A 26,644-nucleotide genomic window follows, 5' to 3' on the forward strand; every position below is an offset into this window, starting at 1 on the left:
TATGGCGTACAACTTTGTGGAACAGCCTCTAATTCAAATCTTACAAAGATATCAGTCGAAAACCCTTAGATTGATAACGAGTGCACCCTGGTTCATTACCAATAAAGCCATTCATTCAGACTTACATATTCCTTTCATAAAAACTGAGATTAAAAGATTCAGTACAGCATATTTGCAAAGGATCAGCTATCATGAAAACCCGCTTGCAATAACTCTCTTAGATGAAACCAATGAAATAATTAGACTGAAAAGACAACATGTTCTAGATCTCCCATTTCGTACCTAATCACTATTTATTAATATGTTTACAACATATTCATATAACGTTATCACATGTATAGCCTTAACTCTGTATAAATATATGTACCTATTACATATAAGTATATTATTATTATTTTCACTGGAGATCAATAATACATGTCAAATAACCACAATGTTATATAATTTGCTTATTGTTCTTAGAATAGATTGCAAATAAAAGTATTAAAAAAAAAAAAAAAACGTAGCCCGCAAAATTTGAAAATTCACACCTCGTACATATTTATCAAGTTTTCAAACGAATTGTCTTTTTTGTTGTCCTCTCAGTTTATTCAATTTTTCCGTTGTGCACCCGTTGCTGGCGAGACCTTTTTCGACTTTGGACGTGAATTTAATATATTTCTAGTATACCTAACGACTTGAGCTTCTAGGTAGCTTCCTAAAATTTAATTTTCTATCGATTTATGGATAAAACCTTTTAAAAAGGATCCTCGATCAGGACGAATAAAAAAATTTTAAAAGTTACACCTTCGGTTGGGCACCTCGCATCTGGCTGATGGACCCCTTATAACATAAATGTATGGAAATATGATGTAATAGGACTATGAATAAGTTCGTTACGGTTTTACAACAGATGGCGTAACTTGATTATTATTCCATCGATCCACATTTCCAAACATTCATTGGAGAGCTACTGTCGTAAGGCACAAACGTCAGTATAAGTTTTTTATTTGAAGCGTAAACAACAATATTTTTACCACACTTGAAAATGTCGAATTTCGTGCCAAATAATGTGTTTTTGCGGGGAATTCTTCTTCATTATTTTAATATGAAGAAAAAAGCAGCCGAAAGTCATCGTATCTTGGTGGAAGTTTATGGTGAGCATGCTCTATCTGAGCGAACGTGCCAGAAGTGGTTTGCACGCTTTAAAAGTGGTGATTTTGGCTTGGAAGACGAAGAACGCGAGGGTGCGCCGCCAAAGTTCATGGATACCGAATTGGAGGAATTGCTCGATCAAGATCCGGCTCAAACGCAAGAAGAGGTTGCAAAAACTTTGGGAGTTGATCAATCAACCATTTCCAAACGTTTAAAAGCCATGGGAATGATCCGAAAGGTAGGCCATTGGGTGCCGTATGAATTGAAGCCAAGAGACGTTGAACGCCGTTTTATGGCATGCGAACAACTGCTTCAACGGCACAAAAGAAAGGGTTTTTTGCATCGAATTGTGACTGGCGATGAAAAGTGGGTCCATTACGACAATCCAAAACGTCGGGCAACGTATGGATACCCTGGCCATGCTTCAACATCGTCGTCGGCGCAGAATATTCATGGCCTGAAGGTTATGCTGTGTATCTGGTGGGACCAGCTGGGTGTTGTGTATTATGAGCTACTGAAACCGAATGAAACGATTACGGGGGATGTCTACCGACGACAATTGATGCGTTTGAGCCGAGCACTGCGAGAAAAACGGCCGCAATACGCCGATAGACACGACAAAGTTATTTTGCAACATGACAATGCTCGGCCACATGTTGCACAAGTGGTCAAAACATACTTAGAAACGCTCAAATGGGATGTCCTACCCCACCCGCCGTATAGTCCAGACCTTGCGCCATCCGATTACTATCTCTTCCGATCGATGCAACATGGCCTGGCTGACCAGCACTTCCGTAATTACGATGAAGTCAAAAAATGGATCGATTCGTGGATTGCGGCAAAACCGACCGAATTTTTCACAAAGGGAATCCGTGAATTGCCAGAAAGATGGGAAAAAGTAGTAGTAAGCGATGGACAATATTTTGAATATTAAATTTGTAACCATTTTACGTCAATAAAGTTTCAAATTTCGAAAAAAAACCGCACGAACTTATTCATAGTCCTATTATTTTGACTATTCTACCAGCTGTTTTCTACTTTTACAAAAATCTATATTTAGACTAAATTTTATGGTCATTTAGCTTACCAACACATAAAAAAACCGGTTGTTGTGTCGTTTCTTTGTCCTTTGTTTTAAGTGGCTGTATACCCCTATATAAAACGAAATTTTTTGACGACTTTATCGAACACATTGGTCCTCGCAAACATCGAAAATCGTATGAATAATCCAGCCGTTATTTCTCAAATCACTACTCGTTTGGCTACGGAATCATTTTTCAACAAGCCAGTTACTATTCCTATATTGTAGTCGAACAACCAACCCGAGCCGACACACTCACAGGAAGCGAGAAGCTTCTTGGAAAAACTTGTTTTTATTGTATTGTAAGCAAGAATCCAGTATGTCAAGAGCACTCAAAAAGCTCTTATAAATATTTTGCTTGCCTTCCACCGAATACATAAATAAACATGTGTTGAAATACATTTAAATGCACCTTTTTATACAACGTACATATGTTATTCATGCAACACTGTTCTTTTCGTTTTCTTTTGTTCATTGTACTAAAACAAAATGTTTCAATAGATGCGGTAGACGAAGAAGTTTATCCAATAATATCATTTCATATTTGACCATAAATTCCATTTTAATCAACTTTTTTTTCTTGAACTTTCTTCGAAATGAGTCAAAATAAAGAATAAAACAAAAAACCTTTTTTTCTCAAGCCAAAATATTTTCATCGATTATTTTTACTTCTGAAGGTAACTCTGAATTTGGTATCCCCGCAAAAATAATACGGCTATGCAAGAAGAGGTTGCTTAACACCAGCAGAGCCGTCTGAATTGGGAAGGACCTCTCCGAGCCGTTTGATACTAGGAGGTGACTCGCTGTCGTGTGACTTCTTTAACCTTTAACCCACATCACTGTTGGCAGTTATTATTTCGAGGTTGTAAAAGACTTCGTTTATTTAGCAGCCAGCATTAACACCCATAACAATGTGAGCCTGGAAATCCAACGTAGAATATCTTTTGCCAACAAGTGCTACTTTGGACGAAGTAGGTAATTGAGTAGTAAAGTCCTCTCTAGACGAATAAAAATAATACTCTACAAGGCTCTCATCATGGCCGTTCTAACGTATGGCGCAGAAGCGTGGATAATAACAATATCCGATGAAGCGTCGAGCGATATTTGCGCGTTGGCGACGGCGAATATGAGTATTACGACGACATAGACATAGCGCAACGAATAAAGATCCAGCGGCTACGTTGGCTAGGTCATGTCGTCCGAATGGATACAAACGCTCCGGCTCTGAAAGTATACGATGCGGTACCAGCTGGTGGTAGTAGAGGAAGAGAAAAGCCCCTCTGCGTTGGAAAGATCAAGTGGAAAAGGACTTGGTTTGACTTGGTGTGTCCAACTGACGCCGGTTAGCTTGAGGAAAAAACGGCTGGCGCGCTTTGTTAAACTCGGCCAAAAGCGCATAAGCGGTTGTCGCGCCAATGTCAAAACCATAGGAATAGGTAAGTAATATTAAAAATATACATATGTATAGTATGCCTGCGATACTTGAAAAAGAATTATAAATGTAGCGCAGTGGCCACATATTCCCATATAAATGTAAGTAAATACATAGGGGTCTGACAGGACCCAGATGTCCAACCGAAGGTTTTAAAAAAGGTTTCCAACGGAGGGTTAATAAAGGAGAGTTTATACCACTGCTGCCATAACTTAGTTAACCGAATAAGAGTATTCGTTTGCTATTTGTGTACAAAAGAACATGGCTAATGTTTAGAAGTTCATAGTGCCAAGTTAGTTTAAAGCACGGCGCTTAAGATAAGATGAATTGATGGTTTTCGATCAGTTGATATAAAGTAGATCAATGTTATCGAAATGATTTAAACGTGTTAAAACAGCATAACTTTTATCAAAAACCGAATTTCATCAAAGCAAAGCACGTTTGGTGAAATTATAAAGGTATTTTTTACAAAAGAATCTTGCAAGGAATCAAAAATTCAATGCGGAAATTTACTGTTAAAAACTATTGATACCGAAGGAAACAATCAAGGAAAATGGCTAGAATCGCCACAGATAAATCGTGTCCCTCCAATTAAATAAAAACTGTTTAAGCAATATAAATATGAATTTATTATTTATTCCAAAATTTACATAATTCGGCCGAAGTTACTTAGAAACTCAATTCTATTACCTTCACTCCTCTTTAAAAAGTATTAAGTTCCCGAAGATTTTACCCATAGATTTTGAAAGTTAGCTAGTGATTTTTTTAAGTATACATATTTGCTCATGATAGACTCACCCAATCAATGGAGTTTTTAAATTGAGAAATCCATTCAATTTACGATTGATATTATTTTGTAATGGAGTAGCTAGTGATTGGGCGGTGGTTTGATACTGTTGCGATTTCGTAGGTGGAAGTGATGTGTCCGGCATCTCCTGAGTTGAGGATTGAGGAAGTCTAAAATGTAGAATAATCAAAATTTTTGAAACAATAATTTAAAGCCAATGAATATTTGTCTGTACTCATAGAATTAAATACAATATATACATTTGCTTCTGTTGAAAATTTTATTTCTCCGACATAACTAACATCAGTACTTGCTATATAAAATAAGCCATTTTATGCATAATATTGAAGATAGAAAATTAAGGTAAAATGTTTAATTTTACTTTATTTAAGTGTATTTTCCGTAAGTAGGTACTGAAAATAATTTCCAATATGAAGATGAATTTTTCACATCTTTATATGTATTAAGTATGCATGCATGTATGTATTTTCGTTTCACATTTTTATATTATATTGTAAAATAACCAGTAGTCAAAATTTTTCAAATACTTTGTGACGAAATATTCATCATCACTCTTAGCAGGTCATAATTTATAACCATCTATAACTTTGGATCCTAATAATTTTTTTATGGCGTTGCTACCTGAATTTTATTTCAAAAATGGTACCTTGCCGCAAATTTAACTGGAATTGGAAGATAAAGATATCAAATGAAAGGTTTTAAAAAGCTCAAATAAAAAATATTTTTTTCTGGTGTTTTATTGTAAAATAGCAACCTATGCCCCATTTAATATGAATACTAAATTATGTACATACATATATCGGATGAAAGTTATTTAACAAGCTTTAATAAAAAAAATATCCTTAGGTGGTGTTGCCACCTATTTTTTGCAGGTAAATAGATTTATTATTAATAATATCTAATTTTAAAGAAGAAATGTAAATTAATAATAAAATTTAATAAGAGGTGGGGGTATGGGCTTTAAATAAAATAATTTTTTAAATTAAGTCCTAGGATGTGCGTATCACGCCAATTTTGATTGAGAACATTTTAATTCAAAAGTATATCGAATGTCGTTGCCACTTATTTCTTGATTGAAAGTATTGGAATTGCTTTATAATATAAAGTATATACATATTTTTTAAAATATGTGTATTAAGAGTTTCTTAGCTAGCTGTTTGAGAACTATCGATATCGAAAACTATGGTTTGACAGCTGAGTTAACATTTCTATGTAGTCAGTAAGGTTTGTCAAGTGATCATGAATCATTGTGGAAATTTATTTTGAAAAAAAATAAAACTGTTCGTGAAGTTCATAGAGCACCAGCAGCATCATCGGCCCTTATTCCTTTCGCAATGAGCTAACGTTACAGGGAATGGCGAGCGGTATCAAGCCATGCTGACTAAATTTTGTTTCTAAAAATTAATCAGCTAAGCATCGACGGCATTAGGTTCCAACAAGATTTATTGGAAAAAGTAGTAAAAAAATGGACTGATAGAATGAACCAAGTAACTCGTAACCGCGGTAGACATATGCCGGATATCATACTCAGAAAATAAATGCAAGAAAATTATCTATCAGATAAAAGAAAAATTCATTCCAACAATATTTCTGCTTTGTATTATAATTTTAAATTCTCTACCTCTTCAAAGAACTCCCAATACATGCTTTGCAAGAAAAACAACAAATATCTAAAAAAAAAAAAAAAAAAAAAAAAAACATAAACTTCCGTTTAAAGATTATAATGTAGGTAATTGTTTTATTAAATATATTTCATTTTATACGGATTCGAAACCTCGCGAACCAACTGGTTTTTATACAAAGTTGAAAATTAGATATCAAAACGGAGCCAAACTTTTTTTTTTTTGTTTTTGACTGTAAAAGTTTAATATGCGTATCTCAATGTTGTTTATAGGCATACATATGGTATGTTATTCATGTGTGTATGTGTTATATATATTAATATCTGTATTTACCTCAGACTATAGCTGCTCGAACCCTCATCCTCATTCGGTTCGATAAACTGAAGTTGTGAACGTTTGTGGCGCCACCAAAGATAACCACCAGCAAGAAATAACGCGATGGCAATTATGATGCCAAGTACAGAGAGGCAAGCAATCAAAATTATATTAGCCATTCTCCTGCAAGAAAAGGGGCAATAGTAATGAAGTGTTTGTAACGTTTTTTCGTAGATACATACATATATAAGAAGTTGTTAAATAAAAATAAAAATAAACTCTTTACTTGTAAAAGAGCCATAGGTAAGGGATGGACGCTTAAGCAAGGCACATATACAAGGTACTAGCAATAGAGCTGATTTTAATTTACTTTTAGATTTATGTGTTTTCTAAATTGTCAAACTTGGTTTACCTTTTGCCTAGTTGCTGTATAGAGAAATCAAACAACAATAAAACACACGCCATTGTTGCTTTTGGTCCACTGTTGCATCCTTGTAGATGTGCTTTAAGTTTAAGTACATATCGAGATAACATTCCTCGCGCATGTCTTTTTGAAAAACAGTGCTTTCAGCGAGCACAAGGGATAGTTGAATTGCCGCTTATTTTGATTGCAGATTTTCTACGTCAAGCTGTCCTTATATGCTTTGGCGTGCCCAGTTTGCTGCACAGAAGCATGTGTGGATATTGACTGTAAAAAGGTCTAAGGGAGAGATCCAAAACATTGGCAACAATTCTTTCATTATTGGAGGTTCAGTCATGGAGACTGTCCAACTTTGGAACAAAATATATTTTTTTTGCCCATGTTAATTGTATGCCGCATTTTTTTATGTTGTGACACAAATATTCAAAAATCTACAATGGAAGCGCCTTGCCCAGTGGCTTATGTATGACTACTATTTGGTAGAGCCTGGATTCGAGACCCATGGTTGGCATGAAACACTACGTGATAGATGTTTTCTAATAGCCCTCGGCAGGCAAGGGCAAACTAATGTATATCTGGTATGAAAAAGCTCCTCATCTCCAATTCATCTGCAGTTCGGAGGCGGAATGAAACTTAAGTTACTACTAAAAACCCATATCGTTCAAATCCAAATAGTAAAGGCAGTGTCTAAATCTTACAACGATTACGAATTAACAACAGTAAAAAGAATTTATTTTTAACATTCCATACGTTTTGCGCATTTTATTTAATTGAAAAAAAAAACCCCAAAAAGTCTTTAATGAATGCTCGTATCTCAATTTTTGATGGTTGGAAAATATTATAAAAAATCCTCTTTATGGATCTCACGAAAATTAGATTTTCGAAGCATATTAGCTCTTTTTACGTTTTTTTTAAATTAATAATTATAAAGTAATTACTCTAAACATAAACTTATCTCAAGTCACTTAAATATATAAATATGTTTACTCAGTATGTCAAATAAATAAGAGCACGTAGTTTTGCGTATTTGTTTCTTTTCAGTTTCACAAATACTTCCATTAAAAAGTAAATTATTCTTTCTATAACTCGATCCAAACTCTTTATCTAGTCTCTTGTTCTCATTCTGCTAAACAATACTTTTCAAATATACACATTTAATATAAAAATACCGTTCATAATTATCCAAGACATAATAACTTTACAGCGTACTGGATATTTAGTTTTTAAAGATGTCACATACAAATTTGTGAAGGTTTCTTGAATTCCAAAGCAATTAATCATATGGTTGTATGATTCTCTCACAACACTTAATTCACGTAACTGACGTAACCTAAGAATCCAAATCAGGAGTTTAATATATTTTTAAAGGGTGGGGTATTATTTATACATGTTTCCCGATTCGCAGGTTGCTCTTAAGTTTTTAAGTTACGTATCTAGAATGTAAGTCTAGTCTTTTTTATTTTTATTTTTTTATGAACAAAGGATTTTATTTGCTTATTTTATGAACATAGCATTGAAATCATCTGCTCTTACTGATGAACAGAAATGCATCAAGTTAAAACTGGCAATTTTCTCTTCTTAACTTAACTTATCGACTAGTCGATTTGTAACCGTCCGCATGATGTCCAAATGTCTACATACAACTTTTACCAATGAAGTTTATATGATGTATCATAATTATAATAATAGTTCATAAGAATGGATTAACCGAAAATCAGCGTCATGCAGAATATTCGAAACGAGACTAATTGTAGTCGACTAATGCCGTATTCGCATTAATCCCTAATCGTTTGTAAGAGTTGTTAGAAATTACAAAACAACACACCAAAACTATGTCGAATGTACTTAAATACATATGTATTTTCACAATATTTGCAATAGGGGTGAACGTAAGATGCGGTCCACTTTTTTAAAACTCAACTCATATCAGGTTTCCCGAAGATTTTATTAAAACCTTGTGTTGCCACACCGGATCATCGGCGTACATTTTGTTGAATAACTTTTTTCCTACGAGAGATAGGCCAACCTCCTCATGGATTCCCAAGATTTGGCTTATTTTGTATCGAACATATTTTGAAAAATTTTTTGAATTAAAAATTTTTGCATTTGAAAAAAAGTAAATGTATAAGCCACCCCGGTATTCGGCTACCAGAAAACACGAGATTCATGCATTATGTTATGAAAATATCTGTATTTATATGAATAAAAAGTAAATAAGTATTATTAGTAATTAATTATATTTTATATTATTTTAAAATTGTTTATTGAATAAATATAATGTATATAATAATAATTATGACATTTTGCAATATGATTGTTACGAAAAAAAAACATCGACATTGTACTATTTGCACAGTCAGTAATACGTGAAAAATTAATAGAAGTAAAGAATAAAAGTAATAAATAGAAAAATACACATAAATAATTAAATCTTAATGATTAATCCTTAGTGTAATTAAAAATTACTGATCGCAATGCAAACATTTATTGATCATTACTGAGTGCTCATCACAAACGGGCTTCTCGCACTCGGCACAACACTTCCTTGTCTTTCTTCGCTTACGAATAGGCTGCTTGTTGCAAATTTATAATGACCCAACTATATCTTTTCTGCCAGTGACGACTCGCCGTTGATTGTCAGCAGGTACTACCATCGCTATTGGTTTTTTCAAGTAATTTCGCATAACCTGCTGTTTGGAAGCTCGCTCTTGAATCACCAGCATAGCTAACTCTTCTGAAAGCTGGCGCAAAAAGAATCTGCGCCGATTGCTTTTGTTGGAAAGCATATTCTTATTTTCATAATAAATGACGTAAGCAGCAACACAAGCAATATCCAACACATAGTAAAAGAGAGCTAGCGACTACGCCGTTGCGTAGAATACCTCATGCACATTTGATACATAGAATCAACGCCGGCTTTGGTTTTTGATGTTTTAAGATTTATAAGTGGAAAAATGAGAGCGAAATAAAACACTTCTTTACCCATCAAGCTTTCCAAAAGAAGAAGGACGTGTTTATTATCGTAACACTCTAAGTTGGCTGCTGTTTACATATACCTACATATGAAACACGTCTAATGTGTGGTGAAATTAGCAATTAGCAATTAAGTCTCGTTCACATTTACAACATCCCCTCTGAACGAGATACTCTTATAATATAGTATATAGTTACATAGCTCTTCAATATTTTTTTTTTATGTTCAATTACATATTTTAATACAAGGCAAGGTATAAAAATAAAAAATATAGTGCAAACGGTTGCTATTTATACATGTGTTTGTAAGCAATCAATTAAGTCTAAATTTCTTTGAAAAATATTCTAATTTGATTTTAGGCAAGCCTTTTGTCAAAGCATCTGCGATCATTTCATCGGAAGATACATGAACTAACTTTAATTCCTTATTTTTAATTCTCTGATGCAAATACTTAAGTTTGATGAGTACGTGCTTTGTAGCGTCCGAGTATGAATTGTTGTTGGCCTTATTCTCAGCTCCTTTGTTGTCGCAGTACAGAATGGTTAGTTTCGGAGTTGATGGAAAAATTTCACGTTGTAGACCCTTAAGCCAAGTGGCTTCCTTGGAGGATGCAACCATTGCCACGAATTCGGACTCAGTAGTTGACAAAGTAATACGCTTCTGCAGCTTCGAAGCCCATGATACTGCACCACCCTGAAGCAAGAAAACATAGCCAGTTGTGGTTTGAGCTGTGTCTAAATTACCAGCATGATCAGCATCGCAATAGCCTTCGACCTCTGAATGTTCCTTTTGATAAGTTAATCTCTTATCAATGGTTCCTTTTACATATCGCAACACACGTTTCACGGCTGCCCAATGCGATTTGCCTGGGTTGGTTCCAAAACGACTCAACATGTTGACAGCGTATGCTATATCCGGCCTTGTCAATTGTGCAGCAAACAGCAAACTACCAACTGCTTGCATATATGGCTTCTGTGACATTTCTTCAATATCAGCTGTTTCCGTTGGACATTGACTTTTCGTCAACTTTTGGTTCGGGTCCAGTAGCGTCGAGATTGGATTACAGTCTAACATATTAAACCGCTTCAATACATCAAGCAAGTAGTGCTTTTGATCCAATGAGATAGTGCTATGGTCGTTATTACGCGTGATTCTAATTCCCAGAATTGAGCTGGCATCACCCTAATCCTTCATTCGAAAATTGTGGCACAAATTAGATTTTAGCTTGTCTTCCATGACGCTGTCGTTGCTGAGTATAAGTACGTCGTCGACATAAATAGCGACAATCAAAGTTATCTTTTCACTTGGAAAGAAGTACACACATTGATCGATTTCACTACGAATCAGACCAAAATGGAGTAGCGATTCATTCAAGCGTTCATTCCAGACTCTACTGGATTGCTTTAGTCCACATAAGGACCGCTTTAGTTTACAAACGCGCTTCGTTCCGTCGTCACATCCCTCTGGCTGTTTCATGTAAACATCCTCTTCAAGTTTACCATTGAGGAATGCCGTTACCGCGTCCATTTGTCGTATTCGTAGGTTAAGCTTTGCAGCCATGGCAATGAGTATGCGAATTGAGCTGTATCGCACAACGGGTGCGTATGTTTCCTTGTAGGCGATACCTTCAATTTGCGTGTACCCCTTCGCAACAACTCGTGCCTTGTACTTACACACGTTTCCATCTGCATCGCGCTTTACCTTGAAGACCCATTTTGAGCCAATGACCCGTTTCCCGCTTGGAAGATTGACTAGCTCCCATGTTCCGCATGCCTTCAATGCATCAAGCTCAGTTTTCATTGCTTCTTCCCAATGCCTGGCTTCAGCGCTAAACATAGCCTCATTGTACGACAATGGATCACATTTTTGCTCTTCACTTGCCATAAAGCTATACTTAGGTGGCAAGTAATTAGGTTTATTCCTACCTTGTTGCCGAAGAGAAAAACGAATACGCTCCAATGTAGAAGTGTCCTCATCAGGAGTACAGCAAGAGTCATGTAAATCATCAGGGTAAACGCCGGAACTGTCCAATGAACTCACTTCAGGTAGACTAGGCGATTGGGTTGTAGCCACTTCTTCAGTTGATGCTTCCGGTGCGTGTCCGTCAGATAAAGTATCAGCATGTTCACGTTCGCTTGTTAACTGATCGCCAATTTCAACGACAATTTCCCCTCTGGAATTGGCATCTTCAGAACCTATACCGACTTTACACTTACTTTGTAACACTGTTGATGGCAAAAGATTTTTCATTTCATTGATATTTGTTTCATTAATCTCAATTTTGTCTTCAAAAAAAACTACATCTCGACTGATTACGATCTTCTTAGTCGTTTTATTGTACAGCCGGTATGCTTTGGACTCGTTACTGTAACCCATCAACACACATTCAGTTGATTTTTCATCCAGCTTGAGTCGTTTTTGTTTTGGTACGTGGACCATTGCTCGACAACCAAACACTCTTAAGTAAGACAAATCTGGTTTCACGTTTGTCCACATCTCTTGTCATTGCCTCTGCATGGAATTCTGTTTAGCAGATATGCTGCTGTGACAGAAGCCTCAGCCCAAAATTGCTTACATAAACGTGCATCTATCAACATGCATCGTATAGGTTCAACAATGCTCCTATTAATTCTTTCGGCGACACCACCTTGTTCTGGAGTATACGGAGCTGTTTTTTCATGTTTAATACCATGCTCTGTTAAGAACTTTTGGAATTCACGACTTGAGTACTCAGTGCCGTTATCAGTTCGAAACACCTTAATTTTCCTCGAACATTGATTCTCCACGAGCGACTTATATTTTTTAAATTCATCAAAAACATCTGATTTCGCAGCAATCGTCGACGAAAGTAACAAAAAAACGTGCACCAGAGTGGGATTTTTCTTCGAATGGGCCACAAACATCTGAATGTATCAAATCGAGACGTTGTTTGGCTCTTTTACCTGGATATTTGAATGGCAGCCGGGATTGTTTACCTTTCATACAAACAATGCATTGTTCACCCTTATTCGACGATAGCTTTAGACCTTGCGATGACTTTTGTACCTTTATCAAATTGCTGTCACAAATATGACCTAGGCGACGATGCCATAACTCATGGTTATCACTCGCAATCATCGCTTTGTGTCTGCTATCTACGTTGTGTACAGGTATACAATTCAATCGATATAACCCATTGACAAGTGATGCTGTACCGATCAATTCAGAATTTACATTATAAATTTCACAACTCGTCTTTTCAAAGACGATTTTATTCCCTTTGATTGCCATTTGACTCACTGATAAAAGGTTAGCACACAATTGGGGAACGCATGTGACATTAGTAATTGTTGCTTTAGATTGACGTTCCTCTTTGCCAACATTGAGAAACATGTCTAGGTCACCAATATATTCTGCTTTAAGACTGGAATTGTTAGCAACAATAACATTCTTTTCCAAAACTGAGCGTTTGTTTGAGAAAAGCGAGCTCTCCATTGACATATGGGACGTGGCACCGCTATCGACGTACCAGTCTTTCGAATTTACATTACACGCGAGAAGCGAAGCAAACAATACATTATCACGTCTAGGTTTGTTGTTTACCGGTTTATTTTTCTTCTTTGGACAGACCTTCGCAAAATGCCCAATTTGCTTACAGAAATGACACGCAAATTTTTTATTTTTCGCAAACATTGCACTGTCGTTCGAAGTACTTCTCTTTGGATCTAGTCTAGATTCTTGCAACAACGTAGTTTTGACATACTCAATTGTTAGAGTTTTTTGAGTATTTTCGATGGTCATAACGAAGGTATCAAATTCAGCTGGCAAACCAGCAAGCATGATTGAGGCTATCACTTCATCATTCAGTGCCAAACCGGCACTTTTTACTCGTGACGATAACGAGAGCATTTCAGTAACATACTGCTCCATGCTGCCGAAGTCAGAGAGTACGGTGGGAGTGAATTGTTTTAGTAATGCGACTCTACGGCTAAGACCTGTTTCACTTAGACTTTTTTCAAGTGCATCCCATGCATCTTTCGCCGTTTCCTTTCCATCGATATATGAAAACACGTGTGAATCGATCAGCAAGATGATCTCGGAAAGACATTTCAAGTCTCGACTTTTTTCTACTGCTGATGACGTCGCTGTAAGTTCCTCGTATGTGCAAGACCACAAGTCCTTGATAACGAGGTACGATTTAACATTTCTTTTCCACGCGTTATAATTTTCGCGACCGCGTAGCTTCTCAAAAGAAATTGTATGAGAATTCATTATTAACCCAAAAACGATAAATTCACACGTTTTATCAAGGGTTCTAGTGCAGCTTAGTCTGATGACACGCTCTCTACAGACGAAAAGAAATTTTATGCGAGATGTGCAAAAATCAACAAATATCCAAATATTATATATTCGTGGTACGAGATCGAAATTTCGAAGTTTTGGATAAATTCGCTTTTAGACTCTCAAAAACGTTAGCCCATAACCTGACGTTTTAAGATTTATATGTGGAAAAATGAGAGCGAAATAAAACACTTGTTTACCCATCAATCTACCCAAAAGAAGAAGAACGTGTTTATTATCCTAACACTCTAAGTTGGCTGCTGTTTACATATGAAACACGTCTAATGTGTGGTGAAATTAGCAATTAGCAATTAAGTCTCGTTCACATTTACAACAGTTTTATTGTAAAACAAAACCATTTCTGGTTTTTGATGTGCTAAATCAGAGGTCATAGCCACGTACTAAGAAGGATCACGGTTTTGTGTCTCTTTGGTATGAAATAACACATGGTAACTTGTTCATGAAAGCCAAAAAGAGTTGATAAAAGTTCTGCAGAATTCGACGGTTTCATTTCTGGAGGAATGTACGTTTTTTTTTTTCAAAGTACCAACGATAGTAAGGTTCCTAGTAAGAAGACTTTTAGCCAGCGGTAACGTTGTAAAAAATCTGTCCATGCTAATGTTTCGGCCAGATCCTTTGTAAGCGACGACAAGTATTACCTTGCTTGCCTATATAGAGAATCCCTTTCAGCGGATAAACATTACTTGCATCGCACACTCAAAATACTTTGAAACCGTACTAAGCAGGCTTTGATGGCATTTATTGGGTAAACTTCGATCTTCCTAGATAAGGAAGAAGCTGTTCATCAATAGTCAAGTGTTCCGTTGTTCTATACACGTTGCTAGGTTTGCATTCAGCATATTCCATACATCAGTTATTGGTGCAGTTTTGTCTGTGGCTGCTGGTATACGGCGTGTAATATGATCATCAAAACGTATAAACCGTAAAAGTGATTGAAATCTTCTTCATCCCATCGTTGCACGGTATAAAGGGAACGCACTTTTCTTCCACATTTTATCTACGTGGTCTGTGTTTGAGTTATTTGTACTCGCAATTAACAAAATTCCAAAAAAAAAGACTACATTTCTGTTACCGTAACTTTCTTCCATATGCGCGGCTCCTTTTGAGGATTTTTGTTATTATAATCTTCATACATAGCTTCTGCTTTTTATTCGAGCAACGCATGGCAATAGCAACATATACGATTGACATTTTATAATATTTTAAATGTATCGGCAATTGTTAACATTTTTGCACTCCTATGTATGTGGCCCAGCCCTTTGTCTTACGATATTGCTCGTAGGAGTTCGACCATTTGGTTGCGGAGTTTAATTCCAAACCGTTTTGACTTTAGCCACAAATGTTGTACTGGTGCTGTCTGAAACACATAAAAAATTCATGTAAATAAGTCTTCGTATACAGATTTTCGCCTATACCTATATTTACTATACTTCTTGAAATACACACTGTAAAAGAGAGACTATCTAAGTAATGGTCAGGTAAGTATAATATTGTAGGCATAGAGTGTATTTCCGCTGTTTTGTATAGTGAAAAATACTGACTCTCTCGTCAGTTAGGATTTGGCTGCAGTGCAGTATAGTAGCTGTGTGATCATAAGTAAATTTGCCTGTAATATATTGTAACATAGGCACGGACGAGCCCCGCCAATGTGCATACACCGATTCTACCTTTGATAACTCCTCCATGGTTTTGCACTTATTGCAATTTTATTTGTTATTTTAGATAAAAAAAAAACTTCAAAAAGTATACACAAATTTCAGAAAATACGTCACGCAATATAAAGTTACACAATCACATAAAATATTAACACACGCGTTCTCACGTACGCTAAAGTATCTAAACTATCTTAGTAATGACTGCGCACCGCTACGTCTTGCTTCTTCGACGATGAAAACTGAACTATAATTAATTAATTTCAAAATGTTTATTGGTTAATAATGTTTAACCATATTGGTTTCAAAAGTGTTCTCGGACATACCTTAGGTACAAAAGATTAGGAAAACCGATCTTTTCGCTTACCTTTCAAGTTCAATCCACTTAGCCCTCAAAAAAACGCGAAATTTAGGGTGCAGCTGATACCTGGATATAGAGTATGAAAGTTGCTGTATGTAATATTATTGATGTATTACACTGCCCAACAGCATTTCTGATGATTGGGTTATGATACATGATTTTAGTCCAATTTTTAATGACAATTTCAAATCTGTAACTGAAATTCCTGTATCAGCTCTATATGACACATTTGACTTTTTGTAATAAAACACTATAGATTTAAAGATTATTTTATTTTATTGCCTTCTTAAGTTTAAAAAAATTTTCTTTTATATGATTTCCTTGCTGAAGTTGAAGGCATAGAACTATTGTTAATAATCCAACAATAGTCGGCCATCATGTGTGTGTTCCAGTAACCTTGATAGCGTTCCTCCATCGTACGAAGGTCCTGGTGGAATCGCTCGCCCTGTTCTTCGCTGAGATCCCCAAGATTGGCTGGAAAATAGTCCAGATGGTTGTGAAGAAAGTGTAACTTTCTTAACGCTATTCGCTAACGCTCATATTACATCCAACCCTTTGGAAGTGACCCATTAGTTGTTCGACGTGCTGAAATATTCAAGGAAAGTTTGTTCTCTTCTGCGATAGTAAGAAATTTTAGTTTCTTTTGTGACTAAGTTTCTTTCTTTTAATATAGACGCCAAAATTTCTGAACCAGTCTTTGACAGTCCCAGATCTCTAATGAGGTCGTTTAAATCATCTTGGTTAAATGGTTTTGGTGTTCCCAGGTCACAATCAAAGTCACTATCGCTATTGTCTATTTTTGCCTCAAAATGTAAAGGTTCTTCCTGTGAAGCATCAGGTTGAGGTTCAGATGACATCGTAGGGCTCAAAACACGTCTATGTGCCGATAGTATGGAAGGATATTCCCATTTGCCTCGATTTTTTCGGTTAATGCCAGTTATTTTTACCATACAAAAATAACAGTCGCCGTGGTGGTTCATAGGTTCAATCCAGATCATAGCAGTTTCGTATCTAAATTTATTCCTTTTTTTATTCGTCCACAAACGTAGAAACTCAACGCACGTGTTGCATACCTTTTGTGGAATCCAAGGCTTACTTTTCATTTCCATTGGGTGACCGAAGTAATTTTTGTACGCCTCATTTACGAACGATGTCACATTCAAACGGTTTTCTTGAAACATATACTCTCCGCAAATAAAACAAAAACTATTCCGGTCATTTATACAAACTCGTCTTGACGATGCCATAACAAATAATATTAAGAAAACTTAATATTTGTTTAAATATTCGTCAATTAACACTGAAATATAGTGATTTTTTTGTGATAGCTATAACTCGTAAACAAGAGCTGTTACAAAAAAAATGAGGGTATATTTAAAATCAGCGTTGTCAAATTAGTAAACATCAAGTATCAAAAGTCATTCATCAGACAAAAAGTGCGATTTTGTTTTTTTGTGTTATTCAGTTAGAAATATGTTCTTACAACATAAATAAATAAATATTTCGGGATATAGAGGACTTTTACCCCAAAAATTGTCGTCGGGGTACGCGGGTGGCAGAGTATGTAGATTTTTTTAGGTGGCAACACAAGGGTTAAAAGTTTCAGATGTTTATATTTTAATAAAAAGTAAAGGCATCTAAATTATATGGAAAACTAGCGACCCGCCCAGCTTCGCACGGGTATAAAATATATACCCTATGTCACTCACTGAAAAAATGATTAAAATCGATCCAGTAGTTTTGGCTTATTCATTATTGCCCGTGGCCCGCACGCGTTAAATTTGGAGTAAAACGATTCTCCTTTCTTTATAGCATGAAGATTTCCTGCTATCTTTGGGATATCTAAATTCATACCCTACATTTTTGCATATTAACTTTTTGCATTTTTACATATGTATTTATTTTATTTTTACAACAATTACTATATTACAGAATGTCTTTATATACAACGTTCATAGCCTTCTTGTCATTAGACAATACAAACATGTTTTCTCTAGAGGTTACTCTTGAAAGAGCGACATACAGTTGGCCATGTGAAAAACAGTCAACACTCAAATCTAAGCCTGCAACGTTGAAGGTTTGACCCTGAGATTTATTAATGGTCATTGCAAAAGATGTCTTTACCGGAAATTGTAAGCGTTTAAATTGGAATGGTAGATCCGATGGTATCAGAGGGATTCGGGGAATCAATACATCTTCTCCGGTACCACATCCTGTGAGTATTGTGCACTCTATTATGAAAGTTGTCAGTGAGTTTACCATCAAACGCGTGCCATTGCAAAGTTTAGGTGGATTTAGGTTTCTTAATAAAATAACAGGACAACCTATTTTCAGCTCCATTTTGTGAGGAGGGAGTCCAGATGGTTTCAAAGAATTTAGAAATTCTGTAGGAAATTGAACAGCTTCTTCCAAGTCGAGAACAGTATCGACCGAGTAGTATATTTTCGTCGGCGCATCAATCTTTGAAATAATCAAGTTATTTACTTTATCTACTTGTTCGTTAGTTGGTGACAGAATAGCTCTTTCTTTAAACCAAGATATTGACTTATAACTTATGTTATCAATGTCTGGATAGACATTGTTGACTAACTCTTGGATGTTGTCTATCAAAACACAAAGGTTTTCTAGGTTAATCCTTCCCTCACTTTGTGTTAATTCTCCATTGCCAACTTTTAGTAGCATCTCTGGAAATAGCCTGTTCTCACGTGAAGATGACGAAATCCTCATATTAGTTTTAAGCTCTAATTTATTGACATACGACTAAAGGTGGGATCTTTTTAGCGAAGCATTTATTTCGTCAGCACGTGTTCCTCGAGTCACAACTGGTAGGATTTGACGGAAATCTCCTGAGAACAGAATTGTATATCCACCCATAGGTGCATTTTTGTTGCGCAAATCGCGCATTGTCCTATCCAGTGCTTCCACAGACGTCTTGTTTGACATGGTAGCTTCGCCCCAGACTATTAATGAGCAGTCACGCATCAATTTTCCTGTATTGCTCTGTCTAGAAACACTACAGACGCTGTTATCATCATCGGTGGCGATTTTCAGCGGGTACTTCATTGTAGAGTGAGTGGTTCGGCCTCTTTCCAAAAGACTCTTTCCAAAAGAGTAGCGGCAATGCCGGATGACGCAACAACTAACGCAATTTTTCCGGTAGATCTCAATTACTAATTACTGTTGTAATATCTTGAAAAATATTGTTTTTAATTATATGCTGTAAAGAGCCATATACATAGATCTATATGAAAACAACAATGTATTTAAGGTATTTAATTGGATAAGGATTAATGTTGTACCCATTTGTTGAAATCGCTTCGAAAATAAGCTATTAGTTGTAAAAAGTAAATGACAAAAAATGTTATTGTATGGAATTGATAGCAAACTAAACGCGCTCCGAATCAATAAAAACTATTCAAAAACTGTATTTTAATTATGTGCGATTTACTAATATAGAACCTGAAAATAGCGTTTTATTTCGCTGTAAAATTGTATGTACATATAATTACATGGAATTCAGTACATACATAGATACATATGTACATATGTCCGAAATGAAATAATGCGAGCGATTCGTAAATACATACATACATACGCCACCATACGATGTAATTCAACATTAATGAGGTGTGGTGAGATTATCGCTTAACGCCTGTTGCTTCATTCGGTTGACAGCGAACACGCACACAAACAGCTTTTTTTGGAAAAAGAGCTGCTTTTGTTTAAACAATTTTGGTTAAATAACAAATAAATCAATTATTTTTTTGATGCAGAACGAAAGTAAATATTTCAAAGTTAAACTTCAAGAAAGTTTCATTTTAATTGGTTGATTCGTTTATGATTTATGGCCGTGAAAACAAAAAAATTATGTTTTTTTCCCACATTTTGACCGATTGCCACGCCCCCTTTATAAATTTCTTCACATTATATAGATATAAACCTTCCTCTTCAATCAATCTATCTTTAAAAAAAACCGCATCAAAATCCGTTGCGTAGTTTTAAAGATTTAAGCGTATAAGGGGACATAGGGACAGAAAAAGCGACTTTGTTGTATAATATGTAGTGATAACACATCCGATAAAAGAACGCCTCTTAATTGATAATGCAATTTACAATAACATTTGTGGCTAGTTTCAGCTAAATTTCGTTCTTTGGGTTAAGAATTGTTTCTCGAATTAAAAAATCCAATGCATCTAATTGTATGATCTTGATCAGCAATTCATATCGCGCAGCGTGAGATGACGAAATTTTAGGCCGCAAAACTTTAACCATTTAGGTTATATGTATGTAGATTTTCACAATATTCGTGCGTTGCACGTCCGTGTATTCACTATGACCCCTACAAGACAGCAACCATCACATTTACTATTATTTTATTAGTCTCTAATACATACGCATTACCAGAATGGCATATACAACATTTTTTAATAGGGAAATCAAATATTTCATTTGGATGTCGGTGTGAATTCTATCTCTCTTTTACCAATAGGAATTTCATATAGGAATGTAGGAAACACCGAATTGATATTTAAGAGTTTTCTAATGAATACAGAAATGTATTAATTTTATATATTTCTAAATCAAACATTTTATGATTACGAAAATGAGGAGTTTTTGTCATCAGTGCTTATAACTTTTTAACAAAAATGTGGAGTTTTTATCACTTTTTGATAACAAAAATAAAAATGAGAAGTATGATTATTAGTGATGAGAAGTTTGTGATGGCGACAATGAGGAGTTTAGTTGTCAGCAGTTGCCTTGCCTTTAGAGCATAGTAGATATATTTTTCAGTTATAAGAAATTGCTATTGGTAAAAGAGAGATAAAATATCACACAAACAAGGGGGAAACTATCAGAACTTTCCCATGGCTAGAAAGAAAATGTGTAGTCTAATGAGGATAGTGATGATGATAATATGAGTGCTTATATGATAGTCAGCTGTCTTGTAGGGACTAAAACTCAATATGCACACACGACAGCCGTCAAAGAACAAAGCTGTATAACTGACATAAAATTACGCTAATCTCAAAATTGGCGTTTTTAATAGTTATCCTTTATGTATGCTTTTTAGAAAAAACACTGAAATTAGTGAAAAGTCAATTTGAAATAGCCGATCACTCGCATGCTTCCTTAAAATCCTTCATATTCACACACATTTCACTTTTTACCTACCTTAACGTCCGTGAGTTGAAACAATTCCCGGTTTTTCCATAAATTATCGAATCGTAATTTTCGCTTTACAAATCCTTGTTCGAAAGGATCTGTTCTCTCCGTGCCTCTTTGAATGTTATTATTACTAATGCAGTTTTTATGAGTTCATACAGAATATTGAAATACAGAGTATTTGTTTTTATTAATTTAGTGTTTGATTGTAAGTTTCACAATAAGTGTTTTCGAAATAGTTTAAAAGTATTTGCAATTGAAATTTGAAATCTCAATATGTTTCAGATAATTTTAATATTGATTAACTTGCTTTAAATTCTGTTATTTATTCTGATTTAGTAATTTTTGCACCCACATTTAACCAATCGTTTTTGATTTGCTATCAACAATCAATTTAAACTTGAAAGCTTGATTGGAAATTCAAAATTTAAAATTTATTTGTATTTGGTATACATTTCATTAGACCTGTACTCCGTAGGGATATTTGCTTCAACTTTGCTTTTATTTATTTTGCGTTATGTTTTTGTTTTTATTTTTATTGCAATGCATATCATTTTAATATTTTACAGGAATTTTTTTTATTTCGTTTAAAATATGTTTATCTTCTTTTAGTTTTTCATCGGAACTCCGTTGCACCGGCGCTTTGCTGTTATTCACATAATATTTTCATCTAATATTTATGTTTATATAATTTGGTTTATATATTGGATAACTAGTCAACTAAGCGCAAATATGCAAAATATTTTACAATACGGACATTTACATAAAAGTTATTTGACGGCTAACGACAACGACGCCTAAAAATCACTAATAACAAAGAACGCTTAAGCCTAAAATATGTGCTTGTGTTTTCGTTTTAATTTTTTGTCTGGTTTTATTTACGAAAAATTCGTGATCACTTTTCTGAATTCGTTGATTTAAGATTTACTTGGAGCAATACTTCTGTATTCCTTAACTTTAACTTGATTTAATTGTATCTAATGTTAGTTAGAATTGCTCACTTTGCTCTTTGGTTTGGGTATTTGACAACACTTTATATTTGAAGGCAATTTTTGTTTTATCATATTTGCGCATATGTGTTTTTGTGCTAACCATTTGTATTAATATAACATAACGAATTTGTCCTTATACTGCTCGTGTAGGTAAATTTATAACTTTTTGTGAATGTTGAGTTTCCTTGATTTCATGTTTAATGTTAGTTAGAATTGCTCACTTTGCTCTTTGGTTTGGGTATTTAAAAACACTTTATATTTGAAGGCAATTTTTGTTTTATCATATTTGCGCATATATGCTTTTGTCCTAACCATGTCTATTATATAACATAACGAATATGTTCCGCATACTGCTCGTGTACGTAAATTTATAACTTTTTGTGAATTTTTAGTTGTTTAATTTGATCTCAAAACTTAAGTTTTCTTGTTTTCATGTTTAAAAATAAAATAGTCGGAGTAGGCTTCTTTTCCGCGCCATGTTCTGCTAACAATTTTCGGCAGAACTTTATTTGTCTTGCAACTATTTTTTATTATTATTACCAGTATTTTTATATTAATATTATTATTTTGTTCTTATGTTGACTGTTAAAGTGTTTACTATGTTTATATTAGTGTTTCATTACATTAAGAAAAGGTACATGTGAATCACATTTTTATTGTAATTTTCTGTAGTTCACTTGCTGGCACGCGTCTGGAAAATACAAAATATTAAGGTTTTAAAAAATTGTCAAAAAAAACTTTTTTCGAAGTCGTCTATGCTAATATAAGGAATAAATATGCAATAATTAGTTTTTACTAACTTGAACCCAGAGAGTATATACCTGAATGTAGTGCTTTAGGTGTGACCAAGTTAATTTATTTGGGACGGGTATAGCCTTGTCAATGTACAATGCATTATTACAATACATTTTTAAGTTGAACTTAAGTCTAACTTAGAACTTAGCATTTCATCAATCTCTTTTCGAACAGAACTTAAGGCAAACTGCTGATTATTCAAGAGATAGATTTCGATTGGAGCAGCGACAAAGGCAATGGTTCGGAATATGCGCAAATAATAAATGTAATATAATATATTTGTATTGCGAAGAACCAAAGAAGAATATGTTTGTGTCAGATTTAGAATCATTAAGCTTATTGTGGAATATTTTTAATTTGAATAAATGTTTATAATATAACATAACATGCCCAGTTAATCAATTTGTTGCGGAGTGAAATTTTTTCTCTGCTTTCTATCATTTTTTTATTAAAAAAATTAAAAAAATGTGTTAATATTTGAGTCTGTTACATTAAATTTAAAAAAATTGGAGCCACTTTCTCAACAATTGTTTCGCATTTTGACAAAAGTTGAAATATTTATACAAATATCTTTATATTATTTTATTTATCTACACTTAAGTATGCATTGTGAAACGCATATCTGAAAGAATTCTTAAGTTGCAATTAGCTAAGATTTGGCTAAAGTAGAACTTAAATTCAACTTAAGCTTTGTAAAACCGGCCCTCAATTGTTCAATGTTTTCCTGTTCTGTGTCCTACATACAAGTTAACACCATACCTTACAAAACCTCGAATTGGACAATAACCCCATGGGTTAGTGGCACCGATAATACATCCGGTGAATTCGTTATAACCGCTGACGCTGCATCAGCATTCCACGAACATTTACATCAAATTAGTAAATGTATCGATCAGCAACAATAATGAGTCAACAACAGTCAGCATATTGATGGTCGAAATAGGTGTAATGTAGAAGTAAGAAACATAATGTAATTAATCTTAAGTTGAGCTTAAACGAATAAAGGCGAATAAATCGGACAATAGTCCGATTATCCTTTTTAAAAAATTAAAATCGAAATGTAAAATATTAACTTACATATGTATGTACATATGTAAATACTTTGTTTATACTTTGTTGCCACCTCCAGGCTAGTTAAACGAAAAATGATAATCCTTGTCAGCTGACAAAAGAATAGCTTTCTTTAAAACAAGAAAATTTAAACAAGACCAATAAATTTGCTCAATATTACTTAAAGAAATAAAATAACATTTATGATTTTGCATCAAGGTCACACTTTTCTGGATATGTATATGAAAAAAATTCAAGAAATTAGTTAGCAAAATAAAAAATATTAATCGCATAAGTAATGGTATGCGCGCCTATTATTGCAAGCAAATAAAAACAAAACAAAACAAAAAAATTTGAAAAATTTAGTTACAAAGCCGTGTGTACATTAACTATTGTACTACAGATACTAATAATTATGCGTGATTAGAGGCCTTGGTGTTTTGAGTGTTTGAATTTTATCTCTAGAAATGTAATTTTTTATACGCATTATACAGATAGAAAACCGAATGTTCATTAAGAAAATCTACTTTTAAACTTACTCCTTACCCTGAAAATATATTTGTATAATTTGTTTAACTAAGTAAGTTACAAGCAGCGTACGAAAATCCGTAAGATTTCAATCCAGCTTGTAATCATACTTAGAGAATGGTAAACCATAGGAGATTCAAACATACTACATGCATACATACAGTATGTCAATATGCTCCATAGAAAAATATAGCACACTTTTTTTATCTTTGACTTCTTTTTTGTACTGAATCATATTTATTCACAGCATTTAAAGAGAAAAAAACTTGTAATTCTTTGGAAAAACATGATCTAAAGTAACAAAAACAAATAAGACACTATTTCGACACCGTCAATAAACTGTTTTTACATGTTGCTTTTTTAATTTCTTCAAGATGTGTGGATGCAATATTAACTTCTATTTGCAATGATCACTTTGATATGTTCGTTTTATCATTCAGTGAACAATTTCGGCTTTATTTAGACTTTATATTTAAATACTTTTTTTAAAATGCCTGGCAAAAAATAATCTTTGATATTACGCAATTATAAATAAAGAGTGCTATTTTTTTCTATTGAAGTAAAAAAATTGAATTTATTTTCTATGTCAAAACTCTTTGTTGACATACTGTATGCATTGTATGTATGTAGATACCGTAAATTGAGCCCTAATGGTAATGGATATTTCGCTGCAAAGCGTCGTCACCGTACTGTATTTAAACGATGGTAGCAACCAACAGTCAGGGTTTTTCATAAACTACATATATTATCTATTTTATTTACTTTTCCAATGAGCAGCAACTTAGGGGTGTGTGGCTGTGTCAGTCTCCGATTTCCTTTAATTGCTAATACACCCCACCTAACATCCTGGATTCTGTTGTTTCTGAAATGGCTTTGAAACATACTAATATTGTCAATATTACAAATATAACTGCCTTAGTATACACACATATACATATGTACATATGTATGAATGTGCTTGCAAAAAATTTTTAAACATCTTATGGGGAAGGTATGGCTATTGTACACGCTGCACTATATTATCCATAAAGCTTGTACTCACGCATTGACGAATAAACATTGAAACATGAGCATAAACACACGCAAAAACACAGTAATGTGTCGATGGTTTTTCCTTTCCTGCTAACGTCTGTTATTTATTGTATCAATCATATATGTAACCAATTCTCACAGGCATTCCATCCGCGAAGCTCTTGTTCTCCTCTTGCATACTCGAGAGCATAGTGAGTTACATATGTGTGCATTTTCTTTAACTATTAAATTGCATGTACGTTTATGCGTAGGATTATTTTTAAGGGAATTTACATATGTATGTGGGTATGTCTACATTCAGAATTACTGCAAAGATTAGAAATCCTTAAATGCACACTTATGTATTCTTCTTCCACATAATATTTGCGTTAGCCGTAAACTGAAACATTTTCTTCTATTTAACAATAGTGAGTTTATCAAAAAAAATTGTTGATAATATAATTGTAAATAACTAACTTGTTTAACCAGATTTCGTCGGCGGTACGTTTCAAACGTATCGAAAAGTAAGAACTGTTTGGTTCTTCGTAAAGTTTGCATTGTTTGGTCAAATATTCGTGGCTTGCTTTAGAGCTTTCGTCTTCGTTCGCATCAAGCGTGAAATTACGAAGAAGAGCGAACGCCGAGATAACAACCGAGCGCAATTTCGTTAACACTGTTTTTGGATTATCATTCATTTGAGTAGCAGGAAGAAACTATTTCCAATAACTAGCATAAAAACAGCCACTCTCTCGTTCATAATGTACATACATATATACTTTTAAAAATCAGCGACGTTACCAGACTGGGTAAATGCGGATATAAAAAGCAGCTTTACTACATGCCTAAATTTATCAAACTAGCTTAACTTAATTTCATAAAATTAATATTCTATGTCACACGTAAGTTCATATTCCGAAACTCAGTGTACTATATTTTGATTTTGCTTTTAGCGGATTTCACACGG

The 26,644-nt window shown here is 34.3% G+C and overlaps 2 protein-coding genes across 2 annotated transcripts; both read right to left on the bottom strand.

Moving 5' to 3' along the window:
- Positions 1-4,311: 4,311 nt before the first annotated feature.
- LOC128870427 (uncharacterized) lies at positions 4,312-26,303 on the bottom strand. Its single transcript, XM_054113047.1, has 4 exons — positions 26,158-26,303; positions 21,314-22,987; positions 6,411-6,575; positions 4,312-4,604 (listed from the first exon to the last, which is right to left on the bottom strand). Exons 3-4 carry the CDS (start codon positions 6,569-6,571, stop codon positions 4,442-4,444), a joined length of 324 nt encoding a protein of 107 aa, XP_053969022.1. The 5' UTR covers positions 6,572-6,575; positions 21,314-22,987; positions 26,158-26,303; the 3' UTR covers positions 4,312-4,441.
- LOC128870343 (uncharacterized) lies at positions 10,100-10,861 on the bottom strand. Its single transcript, XM_054112955.1, has one exon. The coding sequence runs from the start codon at positions 10,859-10,861 to the stop codon at positions 10,100-10,102; it is 762 nt and encodes a 253-aa protein (XP_053968930.1).
- Positions 26,304-26,644: the final 341 nt, after the last annotated feature.

Source organism: Anastrepha ludens, chromosome X (assembly GCF_028408465.1).
Source record: "Anastrepha ludens isolate Willacy chromosome X, idAnaLude1.1, whole genome shotgun sequence".
NCBI lineage: Eukaryota > Metazoa > Arthropoda > Insecta > Diptera > Tephritidae > Anastrepha > Anastrepha ludens.

Coding starts and splice junctions, on each gene's coding strand:
- LOC128870427 (XM_054113047.1), bottom strand. CDS start 6,571: ATGGCTAATATAATTTTGATTGCTTGCCTCTCTGTACTTGGCATCATA. Junction 4,605..6,410: donor TCGAGCAGCTATAGTCTGAG/GTAAATACAGAT, acceptor TCTACATTTTAG/ACTTCCTCAATCCTCAACTC.
- LOC128870343 (XM_054112955.1), bottom strand. CDS start 10,861: ATGTTAGACTGTAATCCAATCTCGACGCTACTGGACCCGAACCAAAAG.